Below are 13,590 nucleotides of genomic sequence, written 5' to 3'. Positions count from 1 at the left end.
AAAAACAAAACAAAACAGAAACAAAACCAAAAGTTCCAAACATTTCATACACAATATGATCATTCCTCAGTTTTATATTTGTTTACCAAAACCGAACGGAAACAAAAAGTTCAAAAACATTTCATACTCATAGATGGTCAAACCTTAGTTTTAGTTTTTTGGATTTGTCATTTCAAATGTCAGACTTCAAATAATAGTTTGATATTCTGGGAAATTTCTTTTCGCTTTTCTTGCCGAGAGTTCGATGAGAAGATCAAAGATCTCAGACATGAGAGTGGCATCAATCTTCTCATCGAAATCTTGGCAAGAAAGCAGGTTTTCCAAAACGTCAAACTACTTCTTTGATTCATTAACTAGAAAAGGCAGGTGAGGATTCATTCTGTGTTTAGTAATGATAACTTTGAGCTTTTAACCTTTTTTTTAAAAATCGACACCCACACTCAGTTTGCAGCAGACCTGCTTATCACCCACACCTCTTGTCTCATTATTAGTTTGCAAGCTTTCCCCTCCTTCACCCCAACCCAGCCCCATCACCCCCATCCCCCACCTTCCATGCACCTTCACCCCTCAGCTCCCCACCCCGCTCCTCCCGAACCCCTCTAAGTGGATACCCCACAGGAAGGGCTTCTCCAGGGGGGAAATGGGTCCCAGATGTCTGCCTTTGTGCCACTATAGGCTCCCCGGGAGGGATGGAGCCGTGGAAGGATGGGTATGAGGAGGGGGCGGGGGGGGTGAGGAGGGGGAGGAATGTGCTGTGTGCAAACATCAATAACAGCAGCCAAGAGGGCGAAGAAACTCTCAGGGTGAAGGTGAGGAGGAATTTAATGATTGGTTCCTTTTGTCCAGCCAGTATAGATTTCCAAACACATCACTTATGATTGGTCACACTGCCGTGCTCCTACCAGCTGAGTACGTCACCGAGGCACTTCGACCTTTCGCCGTATGACGGTAATCGAATTGACTGCATTACGAACTTAAAAAAACTATTTCCCCCCCCTCCACCTCCACCCCCTCTTTTTTTTTGTTCCTGGAGCACTTCAAAAGTTTCAACATGGCCGCTCCTCAGTGCAGTGTTTCAGTTCAGACCAAACCATATGGCGGAGAGACAGAAACAGACAATACATCGGTCTTCTTTGATATCCAAGCACCCCTGTGTGCACGTGTAAGCCTATATATATTGATATATATTGATATATCTATGATCTATTTTCAGCACCAGAAAGAGTTAATTATGACCCCCGTGGAAATAAAACGAAGAAGAGAGCAGGGCCTGAGTGTTTAGTGAAACATTATGTCAAGACTCTGACAAGGAAATGAAATGTGCAACATCAATCAGCCTATGAGGACAGAGATCAAACGAGCCTCCACACTCCTGCATCTGGTTCTGTTTGGACAGCCTCACTTTTTTCCCCCTTCTCCCTCTCCTTTCTTGTCCTTTTCTTTTCCCCTTTTCTTATTCTTCTCCCATTCTCTCTCTTTTCTCCCCTCTGTTCTTCTGTGAAACGGTCGTGCCACGACATTCCTGTTGGCCCACTCGCTTCGTTAGCTCATTTTTTCCATGATGGTGGCACGGACCCATGCTTTCACTAAAGGTAAGCGGCAACTCCCGAGATTAGCCTCAGCAACAATGACTTTCCTGTCCCTCCACTGTCTCCACCAGAGCTCCCAATAAGCCCAATTCTAATACCAGTTAATCCTGGAGTTGACTTGGCCTGTTATGTAAATACAACCTCATATAATTCACTGTCTCCCTGCTTTGATGGCCAGATGAGGTTTTTTTTTTCTTCTTCCGAGTTGATTGAACCCAACTGGGATCGAGCTACTTTCCGTTCAGTGTCGCTCTCTGAATGAAATGTAAACCAGTGCAATCACGGGGCTCATCAAAAATCTTCTGAGCCGCTCTCCTTACATACAGTCCTTCACATGCTGCCGCAATCACACCCAATTGTTGGCTAGAAGCTGTCAAGCACCGTGTCAAAAATGATGTGAGGTTCAGTTACAACCCATGAAAATTTTGTTGGTAAGTACCAGTTTCTACTAAAATGTCTCATCTGCCTGTGTCTTTATGAAATGTCTCTTGACAGCGGCTCAATTTCAATTCAATCTGTTTTGGAAACATGAAAGATTGTAAAGAAAAAAAAAGCTAATGTTTGGAGGTGTTGAAATGGGAAGGCTTCTATTAACTATGCTATCACCAAAAAGTACATTTCTGCTAAATTCAGTGGAAAACCTCACCGCAAGATTTCTCTGCAATGATGCACATGTGAGTCACTCAAGTGGTGACGCATGAAGGTATAAATGGACACAATGATGGGAAACTGATTTAGATCTAAAGGTGGTCTTACACAAGATTTAGTAATTTGTCCAAATTGTAGGTCGCTCTACTCTTGGTGTCCTCAACAAGTTCAACAAGTAAAATCCCAACGCAGATTGAACAAACATGACCCCGAGCTATGCGCTGTCAATTTTTTCAGGAGGACCTGCCTGCTGTGTCATGACTGCCAGTGTGTAGAAAATGTGTTTAAGTGGCTGCAGACCCATTTTGGTTCACGGTGTGGAGGTGGAACATGTGTTGGCTCTGCCTTGAGGCCATGTTTGGCACAATTAGGTGCTCCCTCACCTCTACAGACTGAGGTCACTGGGCCACTGAGGTCAGGGGTTATTTAGGGTCCTGTCTGCGCTACCTTTCCTGAGCCAACATGAAGGAGCAGGACAGCTGATGTCAGCTGTGATGTTAGAGGTGTTTGTTCATTAAACACTTTTCTAAAACAAGCACAGGTCTGGTGTTAGATCATGAATGTCTTAAGATGTGTTCAGTGTAGTTTACAGAGACAGTTCTTTGTCAGAAAAAGACTCATCTTGTGAAATTCTTTCCAGAATGCGTGCTTGCACAACCTCACATTTTCTCTCAGATCTACTGAAAGCCGCTGCGGCCAAAAGAGATTTACGAAAAATCCTTTTTTTGGTTTGCAGGACTTCACGGTCTGTCATGGCAAAATTTATAATTTGTGCCATTTATAAACATAAATTCCACATCATAATGTGCATTAACCTATAAATCCCTCCTTCATTCTTCTAATCCGCAGTATTTTCATTGACTCGGTCCATGTTGTGACCCGTGGTTTAACAGATTTGTTTTTATATCTCGTTATCAGCATGATAAAGATCATGGAAGACAAATGTTATTGTGAATTCACACTTGTTCACATGATAAAGGGAAAAAAGACAAATTTTTAGCAGTATATCAACGCATATGATTTATGACTGTTATGCACATTCACTGTAAAAATAAAAAAGCTTTCAAGAATGTATGTTCATAAAAATACCCTACAAAATGCTTAACATTAAAGCTTATACTGATGACTGTCAGAAATAAAAGGTTTAGATTGATTTCTGCCCCAATAATGAATTTGATGAACGGGAAGGCAGACACAAGGGTGCATGCGGACTGACACTCCAGCCTAAATCTGGAACCCATAAAGCCTCAGACATCTCTGCAACATTAGACAGAGCACTTCTTATTGGCCGAGAGGACCACTTACCCCCTTCCTTCATCACCCGCCCAGCTAACGCACACTTGCTGCTTTCCTGCCTGGCTCAGGCTGGACCACGCCTTCTGGAAGTTCGCTGAGCCAATGAGAAGTGCCCGCAGGCCCTGGGTTAGCGTTTGGGTATAAAAGGGGCGGAGGTGGACCTGCCTGTCAGATGGTTTGTTGTTGTTCTGTCTGCCAGGTTGAGAAGGGAATGTGAAAGCGAGAAGTTTAACAAGGTAACCAGGAAACAGGACAGCCACAGCGACGTTCAAGCCAATGGAGATTCAGCAGCCGTAACTTTCGTTGACGGAGGACAAGACTCTTCTTACACAAGCTTGTCAAGTTCAGGTTTGTAACTGCTGTCAGAAAGGCTGAAAAGAGAAAAAAAAGCCTTACAGCATCCTGTCTTTGCAGTGGAGTTTGGAAGGTTGTCAGTGGACGGTACAATGAGAGAAGAGGTGTCCTGCACCAACTCCCCTGAAGGAGGGATGGGGGCCAGCGAAGAGGAACTGGAGAGAGGATCGAAGAAGAGCCTCCAAGCAGGAAATCGAAAACGCTCCCCTTACCCCAAGAAAGACAGCCTCGGTCAGACCGAGGAGAGCAGCACCGGCAGTCCCAATAGCCTGCTGCCGTCTGGGCCAAAGAGGTTGAAGAAGAGCCCTTCAACAGTGGTGACTCTTGCTCCCACGTCGCTGGGCCCCAGGCCGGACCAGCCCTTCGAGGACCTCCACTCTCAGCGCGTCATCGCCAACGTGCGGGAGCGTCAACGCACTCAGTCCCTGAACGACGCCTTCGCCTCTCTACGCAAGATCATCCCCACGCTTCCTTCAGACAAGCTGAGCAAGATCCAGATCCTTAAACTGGCCTCGCGCTACATCGACTTCCTCTACCAGGTGCTGCAGAGCGACGAGATGGACGCTAAGCTGGCCAGCTGCAACTACCTGGCCCACGAAAGACTGAGCTACGCCTTCTCAGTCTGGAGGATGGAGGGGGCCTGGGCCATGTCCACCAGCCACTAGGACCCCATCACACGTCTCTCCTAAACCCTCTCGTGTCCACATCTCCACCCCACCGCCTCTGTCTGTGTTTGCACCCCATTCATGACCTCTGAATTCTTCCCTTTTGGTCTGATCTTAATCTTGTTTTATCTCAAACCTTTGCATACGTTGCTCATCCTGCTTGATCTATGTGCTCCATGATAGTTCACTCCACCTCTACACCAGCTTTAACAACAATGGTTGGATCTAAAACCTTTCACAGTTCACCCTGTTCCCCTCCATTGTTTCCACTCCCACTGCTCTCCCTTGTCTGTCCCACAGTTTAGTCCAGTGCAACAAGACGCTCCACTGCAGCCCCTCAGGTATGTACACACATGCACAGACACACACACGCACACACAGATACACATGCATAAACCACACACACACACACACGAAAACATACTTCTGGATTCTCCATGTCATCAGCAAATTGACGTGAATATACACATTCAATGTGTCAAAATAGTGCAAGAGTGCTTCAGTACGTTATTTGTAGCCGTTCAGCTCGACAAATAAATACCGATAATGCACTGAACAAACTAAATACATTAGCAGGAACTAAAAACATCTGCAAATCTGTGGCGGTCACTCAAAAGCAAAAATAAAATAAAAACATGAACAAATACATTTACGTATGTTCTATGTTTTGATTTTATAAATCAACTGGGAGACACAAAGCAAAAACGTTCTCTCACAGACTAAAGAATTTGGAGCACATTAGTTCCTATGAAGTTCAGCGAGGAGACAATAATTGAGCACAGAATATTTACTTATTTATAAGCAAATAATAAAACCTCTCCAGAAATGTAAACAATTAAAATGTGTTTGATTACAACACATCAACCCATGCTGAGTGGGCCTCCGTTTCCATGAGTTTGATATTTACAACTATGACTTTTTAAAACTTTGTGTTCAGATGTAAAAAGACACAAAGAACAAAACAAAACATCTATTCACTTTGTGGAGGTGTAGTTTTTGAAATTTTGAATTTCTACTAAAATATGCAAAAAACAGTATTTGAAGGTGTAAAATTATATTTTATAAAAACTAAATCTGAACTTCACTGTAATAGAAAGTTCAGTATCTTTCAGTAGATTTAATAATACAGCTGCAAATCATTAAAATCTAATTCCAGTGATCTTATTTCAATAAGTTTCAAATGATCTTCAGTTGCTCCATGGAACAAAATTATTTTTGATCCCAGATCATTAGAACTGCTACATGTATTTTATTATTAGCATTACTTTTGGCACATTTTTAATACATAGCGCACCCTTAATTATTAGCTGGTGGTTTGTTGGTTGTCCCATAAAACTGATATAAATGTTATGTAGCTCAGAAAACACGAAGTAAGTTGTCAAAGCAAATGTTGATTCTGTGTCGGTGTGTAAATTATGCTGCCATTTTGGGCAGGAACCTCTAAAAAGAAATGTCAATCTTAAGAGACCATCCTTGTTAAATAAAGTCCTCGAAATGTTTATATAAAGAATAAAAATCAGATCCAAGCAAGCTTGAGCTCACAGCCTGAATAGAACCTTTCACAAATACAAAATGTTTTACATAGAATTTACGAAATAATTGAAAAATTTAATACAACAGAAATAAGATAAAAACAAGTCCATTAAGTAGTAAAAAGAAATAAAACAAATGTTTGTATATTCTTTTGATACATCCAGTATATGAACATCTGCCTACATGTATATAAACCTTTTGTAAATAAAGTGTTTTATATATAAACAGGAACAACTCTTCTGTTTTTTGAAGCCTTGACCACAGTAAATCACACGAATAACAAAACTGTAATAACGATGTAACTTGGATAAAATATAATGAAAGGTTGAGCAGAGATTTAAAGAGAGCTGCTCTGAGCACGTTGGCGTTTTCACTTTATTAACTAAAATGAACTAACAGCATATCATCACCGTGATCTAAACTCTCCAGGTCCAGTGTTTGACAGACCTCTGATGTATTTAAGACAAATGTTTTCCTCCAGAATCTGCAGGATCGACTTCACACAGGGACTGTTTTTTTTCAGCCATTTTAACAGACACCAGATTCCCGCACAGGTACAGCATGAAAGGAGGGAAAGAAAGGGAGAGTGAAGTGAAAAAAGTGGAGGCACATCTCTCTCTCTCTCTCTCTCTCTCTCTCTCTCTCTCCCCTGCAGCCTTGCCCTCTCTCCTCAGGATCTTGTATCCAGTGTCGTGCAATCAGGCCCCGCCGGGGCCCAGACAAGCAGGAACCTTTAGATTGGAAACAGTTGTGAGGTATTAGGAAGGTGTGTGTACCGGGGTGAGGGTCAGGCACACTGGCCTGTGTAGCCTGTGTCAGCACGTGTACATGTGTACTGGTGTGTGTTTGTGTAGTTGTTTGTAGTGAGCTGTAATTAGCTGTGCAGCAGCGTGCACGAGCATGTGTGTGTGTGTGTGTGTGTGTGTGTGTGTGAGAACAAATCTGCAGATTAGTAAACAGGAATACACTTACAGATATAGTTTCAGCGATTTTGATCTGTCTTGTCTCCTGGTTTTAGTTTTTTAGACTTTATGGTTGAACTTCTGCCGTCAGGAACATTGACAACATCCATGATTTGAATCAAAAAGAGTGATGGGATGAAATATGATTAGTTGCAGAGACGGTGTAGAGATGAATGTGTGTTGATGTGCTGGAGGGAACACACACTTTTCCATTAGCTAGATGATAGGTCAAGGTAAACACATTTCAAACAGACACTAGCACAGATCTGCGAGCAGATGAATAAATGACTTTACAAACACGTTATTTACTGCGCAGGAATCAGTGAGTCAGAAGTAATGCAAGTGCTTTGAAGTATTGATAAGAGAACACTTCAGCAGCACATAACTCTACAGTATCATATATTACACAGGCACACATTACATTGTCCAGACACACTCACACACTCACACACACACACGCAGCCGCCGGCCATGTGCGCACTGCAGGTGTTCCACTGTTGTGTTGTTATTAAACCTCCAGTGGCCTCTGCAGTAGACGTCGAGGGCCCCAAGAGCTGCGGACTGAAAGTCAAGGCCCCAGCACGTGGAGCCGAGTGTCCTTGAATGCAACGCGGTAGTTATTACCCGCCACTTTGCCTGCTCTGCCTGTTATCATCAGCTCTGCAGGGGCCGTCACAGAGAGTGCTGGAAACTCAAGGCCTGCAACTGTCCAGAGCGTCTCCGTTTAGGAAACAGATGAGATTAGAAAGAGTCAGGAAAACTTCAAAGACAGGAAAGTGTGCATGCATGTGTGTGTCTGGAGGGTATTTTGGAGATATGTACCTGCTATAAATGATATGTAGATAGATAGATAGAAACTTTATTGATCCAGAGGGAAATTTAGGCATCCAGTAGCTTACAAGTATATCAGTATATCAGTGTATCACTCATACATGTGAATATTCACTGTGGTGTCATCAAAATATTAAAGTTGCTACTTCTTTTTAAGTTTTTTGCCCCCTTTTATCTACATGTCATCTGTGGCAGATGGTATGCCAAGGGTGGACAAAATAATAGGAACAGTTTTTTTGTAGATTGTGTCAAAGGGGTGTTATTGAAACTTGGTGGTAATTTTTTAATGCTGCACTTTGTGTCATGATTGTATTGAGTTGCAGTGAATTTCAAGATGGATAATCGTTTTTAACTTGATTCACACCATCAGTATACTTCTTGAAAAGCGGAAGTGAATCTAATCGTTTGTATTTTCAGCGTAGAGGAGACTTCGGTTTTTTCCTTGAGAATCTATAGCATGCACACGCACAAACATGCGGACAGCTTTGTGCATTTTGATGTGGGTGTCTGTCTCAGCGTGAGAACTTCAGAATGGGGGGATTGTTCTGTTTGAGTTGGAGAAAACAATGCTCTCCTCTCTGTTTATGCTATAATCAAAATGCCTGTCACTGCTCTTTCCTCTGCCGGAACCCCTGGCTCAGCTGCATGCATGCATGTGTGTATGTGTGTTTATGTGTGTGTGTGTGTGTGTGTGTGTGTGTGTGTTTTGCAGTTTGGACTGACCAGCTGTTGGATTCTACTCTGTGCATATTAAATCTCTGGCTTTCACTCCGGACTGATCTGGGACCAGATGTAAAGTCCTCTGCGGCTCATCTGCGTTTTAAAAGCCTCATCCAGAAGTTGTGGCTTCTGATAGTCATCTTTATTTTTAGAGAACCAAACTGTGAGCCGGGCAGGTGGGAGGGTTGTGTATGTGTGTGTGTGTGCGTGCATATGTGTATGTGTGTGTGTTGGCCTCGCTCATATAGCTGCAAGGGTAAAGAGCCATGGAGGAATGACTTCTGGTTTGACACGTAGGCAACAAAACGGCGCATAACTGAAGTCCAAAGTGCATCAGGATCTGTCAAACATGGTTCCAGTACAGCATGTCATTCACATGCACCAACAGTTCACAGAAACACAACAAATAGTTACTGTGAAATGTTTGAATTATTTTCTAAAAATTAAAATGGAAATAAATAGCTCCAAAAGCACCTTTAAATGTACTTAGAATCCAATGTGGGAATGGTGAACTCTGCTACCACCAATAAAAACTATCTATATAGAGAGATAATTACTGAATATAAATACATTGATGTGACCTGTGACATGGCTATTCTAGAAAAAAATATCAACCATAAATAGGATCAAAATGAGGCTTGATTTCATGAAAATCTTTATAACTTTAAATATTGTTTGAGCAGAGATAAATGTGAGTTTAAATGAGAGTTTCAGAAGTAACTTTTGTGTAAAAATAAAAAGCAAATGCGTATGAAATTTGTTACATTACATGAAAGAGAGAGAGAAAAAAAATCCTTTGTCAATTTACACGTTCATGCTTTTATGGCATAATGGAAGTCATGTGACGAGATGACACCCGCAAACATACTTCAAACCTCTGCTTGAAGGGTGGAAAGGAAAGGAAGGCTGTAATCAGGGAGAGCTGAGAATGCTCCAGATGAAATGTTTGCTACTTAAAACAAGAGAGAGGAGAAGTTAAGGAGCTGTAGGGATTTTTCCACTTTCCACTAAACAGAAGTGTTTGTTTGTTTGTACACACATTTTATAACCTCAGCACACATCTCAAGGCCTTCACTGGAGTGGGGTTTTTTTTTTTTTTGTGCATTTTTGCACAAGTATGCCACCCACTTGAGACGGATGAAACACAAGTGTGAAATGTCTTCATATCTAACAACGTTAACAGTATGATGTTAACTGATCTTTGTGTTTCTCATCTTTGCAGAAAACCGACAAATGGAAAATTCTCTACACTCAAAGAAGAAACGTATTCCTGCCTCACCAGTCATCCCAACTTTTTTTTTTTTTTAACACTTTTCCTCTTTCTCTGGACACGTGCTCCATTCGTGACACTGAGATGTGTTCCTCCAGCTTGACTCTTTTAACAGTTTTCGCTGTGTGTTTCTGAAACACTGAACTCTGCTGAAGAGACGTGACAGTCAAGCAATGAACATTTTTGAATGAACAAAACAAGAAAAAACTTAACAGCTGGCCTGCGGTGACAATGAAACAAAATGGCTGCTGGTTTCGAATGCCTTGGGTAACACCTTGATAACCATCATCCAGCCGACTCTTCACAGCGTCTCGCATCGGATGACTCACTGCCAGACAGACATTAAGATGACTAATGATAATGGCACAGAGATGGTTAGAGGGCGGTCACAGCCAATGAATGTTTACAGCTAAAATGCTAATAAGCTAATCACTCTGGCTCTGAAAGCCCTGACTTGTGGGAAAAGGAAGAGCACGAGGAATCTGACGCAGATCTTCTCCTTTGTTGTGCTGTAGTAACTGGATCGCTTTCTGTGTATTTTGGGGTTGTGTATCTGTTTGTGAATTGGGTGTACGCACACTTCAACTCTGCTTATGCATTACACTTGGCTTTAATGAAAAAATGTCCATGGGAAACCACTGATCACTCAGCCACTATTCCACTTGTGTTTATTTTTTACTTCACTTGTGCTGTTATTAGTGAGCGATGTGTAAAGTTTTATTTTATATAATGCAAGAAAATCTGATTCATGTATCTCTATTTCCTGCAGCTTTAAGAAATATCTTTGCAGACCTGCTGTGACCATTTCCATTGACTAATGCAAAAAAAAAAAAAAAAAAAGTAAAACAGCAGAAAGTACTTTGTAAAATGTGCCAAAGTGATGATGGAGTGATTACAGCCACATTATAGAGGATTCATTTGTAACCATAATTACTGAAATTGCTGTTTGATCGTGTTTCTTTTTGTCTTGATTTGCATCTGCTCTGGATCATCTTTATTGTGTCAGCTCCTGTGGACAATAAAATGTTTCTCGATGATGTATGTAAGTGCAATATTTTGATAATGTGAGGAATAATGCATTACACGTCAGCATTCACTGCTTCAGATATTAGAGGGAGCCGCGGTGAATTTGCTAAATAAAATACAAGATTAATGAAGTTCAGAACGAACAACAGGCATAAACAAATCATCTCGATCAAATGAATATAATTTACCTTTATTAAGGTTTTTTTGGAACAAAAATAGTAGAAAAGACAAAAGGCAGACAAAAAAAAAAAAACAGAACAAAATCATTATGTACACTGTACAGAAACTAAATCAGGCAGTCAGTTATGTGAAAACTGGACTTGGCCTGCAGTTTTAATTAAGATCCAGTTTGTTAAGGCTACCTTCACACAGGTTGGTCAGCATGACACTTCAAGGCACATTGGCTTATAATTTGGTCTCTAAGTGTGCACACGGTTAATTTTTGAGATCAAATACAAAAATACGTCATTTGCATTAATTAAGACAAAATATAAGACATTAGATGTGTCAGGTCACTGTCGTGAATGTTCTCATAAATCTAAGTAAAGCTACACTCTGCCATCAGACTGTCCTACGTTAAGTCTTCTCTCACCATCATTTGTTTTCACATTTTCATCACATTAACAAAGATTTGACAAGTTTCTGGTTGCACGCACAATGCAACATCAAGAAAGAAAGAAACAAAAGAGCAAACATACTGCATTTAAAAAATAATCTATAGCACCGTCGTAATTGTGTTAGACATGCAAAGAGCACTTCAAAGACAGAATCTGAATGTATAAATAGAAGTCATGTAGTATTTTTTTTTTTTTTTCTTTGAGAAATGAATTTGTTTATATATCCATCCTGTGCTTTTGGTGCTGTTCAACAGTTTGGATAGAAAAAAGAAACATTCACAAACTCTTCAAAGTCTTTGAAGTTCTTTAAGCCATGCCAGTCCAGGGGCGGCACATTGTTCTCATAAACTTTGGTTGCGCTTAACCTGTGTCCAATTGCACTGTGTGGATATTCAACTATCTCAGTATTATTGCTCCATCCTAACTGCTAAAATGTCGCTGTTTGGTCCGGGGAGCTAAACATCCCCGACGCTGACAGTAAACAGAACAGCGTTGAGTCAGTAACGAACAAAGGAGAGCTCGCTTTGTCCTCGTTAATAAAGAAATAAAAGTATAAAAGAAGTTTACAAAATACAGCAGGAATGCTCATCCACAGGTACAAAAACTGGTCCACTTAACAAACATGATTTAAGTTCAGATTTTAAGAACCAAGTCACTCTCACCCTCATTTCCTGAGGGCAACGCAAGTGCACTTTGTGTGTGTGATTGTCATGAGTCTCATCCAAAACGTCAAAATCCACCTCCTGACAGAGCAGATGTGATCTGCTTTGTCACACATACAATCATTTCTGAGTGGTCACGCTGCACTGAGGCATCGGGGGATGATTTCTGACGTGTAAAGAATCTCTATCAGACTGATCGCTTTCTCCCCTGATACCTCGGTGATTTGAGGTGTTAGTTCTTCATTGTGACTAATGCCTTCTATACAAACTACAGTATCAGTATTAAGATGCACTTTATCAAGACTGCTGCGTCTTCTTTAGCCTGTCGGGGAGCGATAACAATAACTGCAGCAGTCTAGAGTCATGCTGCATGTGCTCGCCCGACAGGCCAGGAAAGAAGAAGAAGAAAAAAAAAAGATTTAAGAAAATATGTGGACATACAAAACAATATGAAACATATGTATCTCAGGCTTCACTGTAGCTGGATTCTTAAACAAAAATGTGTGCCATAGGTCAAACGATTGAATATTCAAATAAACTAAAAATATGAGCAAACAAGACGTTTGATTGTCAACATGGCGATATGGCTGCGTTTTGTCCAGTTCACATTGCAGAACGTACAGTGCAAAATGATCAGAGAAGCTCTTGATCTTTTTCCTTCATTGGACCTTTGTCACATGACATCATCATAGCGGGACGCGTCTTTTAAGTGCAGTGTATGTCTGCTCTCTTTCACAGGCACATCCTGTGGGGACGACTCCTTCCGCTCTGAGTGATTGGCTCCGGTAAGCCGAGGTGACCTCTGACCCCCCCTGCTTTCAAGGTTACGACGGTCCGAGTGGTCTCGTGCGGGTCTCGTGGGAGTCGTTTACAAGGTGAACGTTAAAAAAAAAAAAAAAAGTCACAGAGCTGTGCTTTGTCAAGAGTGTGTTCATGCTACGTCGCGTTGCCAGCTCCCAATGCTACAAGAGAGAGATGATCCTTCATAAATCTGCCTCTGGGTGTCTTTTTTTTAAAAAAAAAAACTTTCTCTCAGTTCAATAAGTGATGATCCATCCTGTAATGAGAATATGAATGTTGTTCCTCAGTGTGTGTTTGAATCAGACTGCGGCCAGTAGTAATGCAGGTGGAGGAGTTTTTGTGAATACAGTGGTTGAACTGAAGAGGACATCTGCTTCCAGTGATGGTCCAAATGCATATCTTTGTGTGTGTGTGTGTGTGCGCGTGTGTGTGTGTGTGTGTGTGTGTGTGTGTGTTTGTGTGTGTTTCCACTGAGACTTGGTTGAAGGCAGCTGTGAGGAGATATTTTCTTTACATGGAATTGCCTTTCTCCGTCAGTTTTTCTGGATGTTTCCTAAATAAACGATAACAGAAACATGTGAGAAAAATAACGGCCATTTTGGCAAAGCGGGATATT

The 13,590-nt window shown here is 41.4% G+C and overlaps 2 protein-coding genes across 5 annotated transcripts in view; one reads left to right on the top strand and one right to left on the bottom strand.

Moving 5' to 3' along the window:
• Window positions 1-2,042: 2,042 nt before the first annotated feature.
• LOC121893847 (twist-related protein 2-like) lies at window positions 2,043-11,056 on the top strand. The gene is made up of 2 exons (XM_042405947.1): window positions 2,043-4,893; window positions 9,821-11,056. Exon 1 carries the CDS (start codon window positions 3,980-3,982, stop codon window positions 4,550-4,552), a length of 573 nt encoding a protein of 190 aa, XP_042261881.1. The 5' UTR covers window positions 2,043-3,979; the 3' UTR covers window positions 4,553-4,893; window positions 9,821-11,056.
• A 12-nt stretch (window positions 11,057-11,068) lies between these two features.
• The window catches only part of LOC121893846 (histone deacetylase 7-like), a 46,896-nt gene continuing 44,374 nt past the window's right edge, over window positions 11,069-13,590 (bottom strand). For all 4 annotated transcript variants that reach the window (XM_042405944.1, XM_042405943.1, XM_042405945.1 and 1 more), the window contains exon 25: window positions 11,069-13,527. In XM_042405944.1, coding sequence (XP_042261878.1) covers window positions 13,485-13,527 — 43 coding nt within the window. In that variant the 3' untranslated portion in view covers window positions 11,069-13,484. The remainder of the gene's footprint in view (window positions 13,528-13,590) is intronic.

Source organism: Thunnus maccoyii, chromosome 3 (genome assembly GCF_910596095.1).
Source record: "Thunnus maccoyii chromosome 3, fThuMac1.1, whole genome shotgun sequence".
In the NCBI taxonomy this organism is placed as follows: domain Eukaryota; kingdom Metazoa; phylum Chordata; class Actinopteri; order Scombriformes; family Scombridae; genus Thunnus; species Thunnus maccoyii.
The sequence above is the reverse complement of the archived record's forward strand: the minus strand, read 5'-3'. Positions and strand labels throughout refer to the sequence as shown.

Excerpts from the sequence above, each read along its gene's own strand:
- LOC121893847 (XM_042405947.1), top strand. The coding sequence starts at position 3,980 with ATGAGAGAAGAGGTGTCCTGCACCAACTCCCCTGAAGGAGGGATGGGG.